General features: G+C 60.4%; 1 protein-coding gene across 1 annotated transcript in view; it reads left to right on the top strand.

Annotated features, from left to right (window-relative positions):
• The window catches only part of ETV7 (ets variant 7), a 38571-nt gene that overhangs the window by 18117 nt on the left and 19117 nt on the right, over positions 1 to 1337 (top strand). Inside the window, exon 6 of the mRNA XM_015560845.1 lies at positions 754 to 776. Within this exon, the coding sequence (XP_015416331.1) occupies positions 754 to 776 (23 nt within the window). The remainder of the gene's footprint in view (positions 1 to 753; positions 777 to 1337) is intronic.

Raw genomic sequence — 1337 nt, 5'->3', positions numbered from 1 at the left:
CAGGCAGAAGATGCCCCGTGGGCACTGCCCCTGCCCCCTGCAAGGTGAGCCACCTCTCCTCGTTGCCGGGCTTCCTGGAGGCAAGGGGCTGTTTGCACCGTCTCTGTTTCTTTCCCTCCTGATCTCTCCACACCGCCTCAGGCCTTCGCACTCGTTCCCTCTGCCTGGCATTCCCTTCTCCAGGTGCCAGCGGAGCCCACCCCTCTGCCTCCTCAGTGTCAGCGTGTCAGTGAGGCCTGACCAGCACGCACCTGCCCGGGGTTTCCCCCCTGCCTCCTGGTGCTTCACTTTCACACACCCCCATAGTACCTACTGTTTCTATTTCCTTTTTTATTTTAATCATCTCTCTCCTTTCACCCCCAACTAGAATGTAAGCTCACGAGGCAGGGGCTTCTTGGGGTTCAGGGATGTGTCCCCAAGATTCTAGAACTACGCTGGCTCCTAGAAGGCTCCCAATCAATGTTGATGGGGTGGGTGGAGAAGACACTGGACTGAGGCGCAGGGCACCTGGGCTCTGGGCCTGGCTTTGTGAACAATGTTTCCGGTGCAGGAACAGGTCTGTGAGAGGACTCACGTGTCTAGAGCTGGGTTAGCACGGGGCTGTCTGGCCCTCACCCACGCCATCTGGCACTGGGGCTGGACACAGGGAGACCACCAGCGGTGCTGCCCCTCGGGGTTCCCGGGCATGCTGGTAAGGCGGACTGGGCTGGGAGGCTCTGTCCCATGGCATCACCGGTGCTCATTTGCTTGCAGAGGGGACCAGGCCCTCTCAGGCGGCCCAGGGAGGCCTCCTGCAGCAGCCACCCGACCTGGAGCTTACCAACTCCTGGAGGGGGAGAGAGAGATGAAACGTCAATGATGAGAGAATCATAAATCGGCTGCTACCTGCACGCCCCACACTGGGGATGGAGCCCGCAGCCCGGGCATGTGCCCTGACCGGGAATCAACCCATGACCTCCTGGTTCATAGGTCCACGCTCAGCCACTGAGCCACGTCCGCCAGGCAGGTTTCTCTTCTTGATCACAGGGCCTGATGTGCTGGCGGCAACGGGATGAAAGGCGAGGGTAGGCAACGGGATGAAAGGCGAGGGTAGGCAACGGGATGAAAGGCGAGGGTAGGCGTGAGCACGACACAATGAAAGCAAAACCAGATCAGGTCTCAGGAACTGCTGCGGTCGTGTGTGACCGCAGGGTCCCGGGAGGCAGCTTGGACGGTCTGCTGCCCAGCTCTGCGGACCCGGGGCAGGACCGTGTGTGGCTGAGAATGTCTGCAAGTTCCGGTGTCCCCTCTTACTGTGCTTGTAGTTTTTTCATGGAGGCTGAGGAGTGTGGGGGAGG

This window comes from Myotis davidii, unplaced genomic scaffold (genome assembly GCF_000327345.1).
Source record: "Myotis davidii unplaced genomic scaffold, ASM32734v1 scaffold1036, whole genome shotgun sequence".
NCBI lineage: Eukaryota > Metazoa > Chordata > Mammalia > Chiroptera > Vespertilionidae > Myotis > Myotis davidii.
This window is presented reverse-complemented; position numbering and strand designations above follow the sequence as displayed.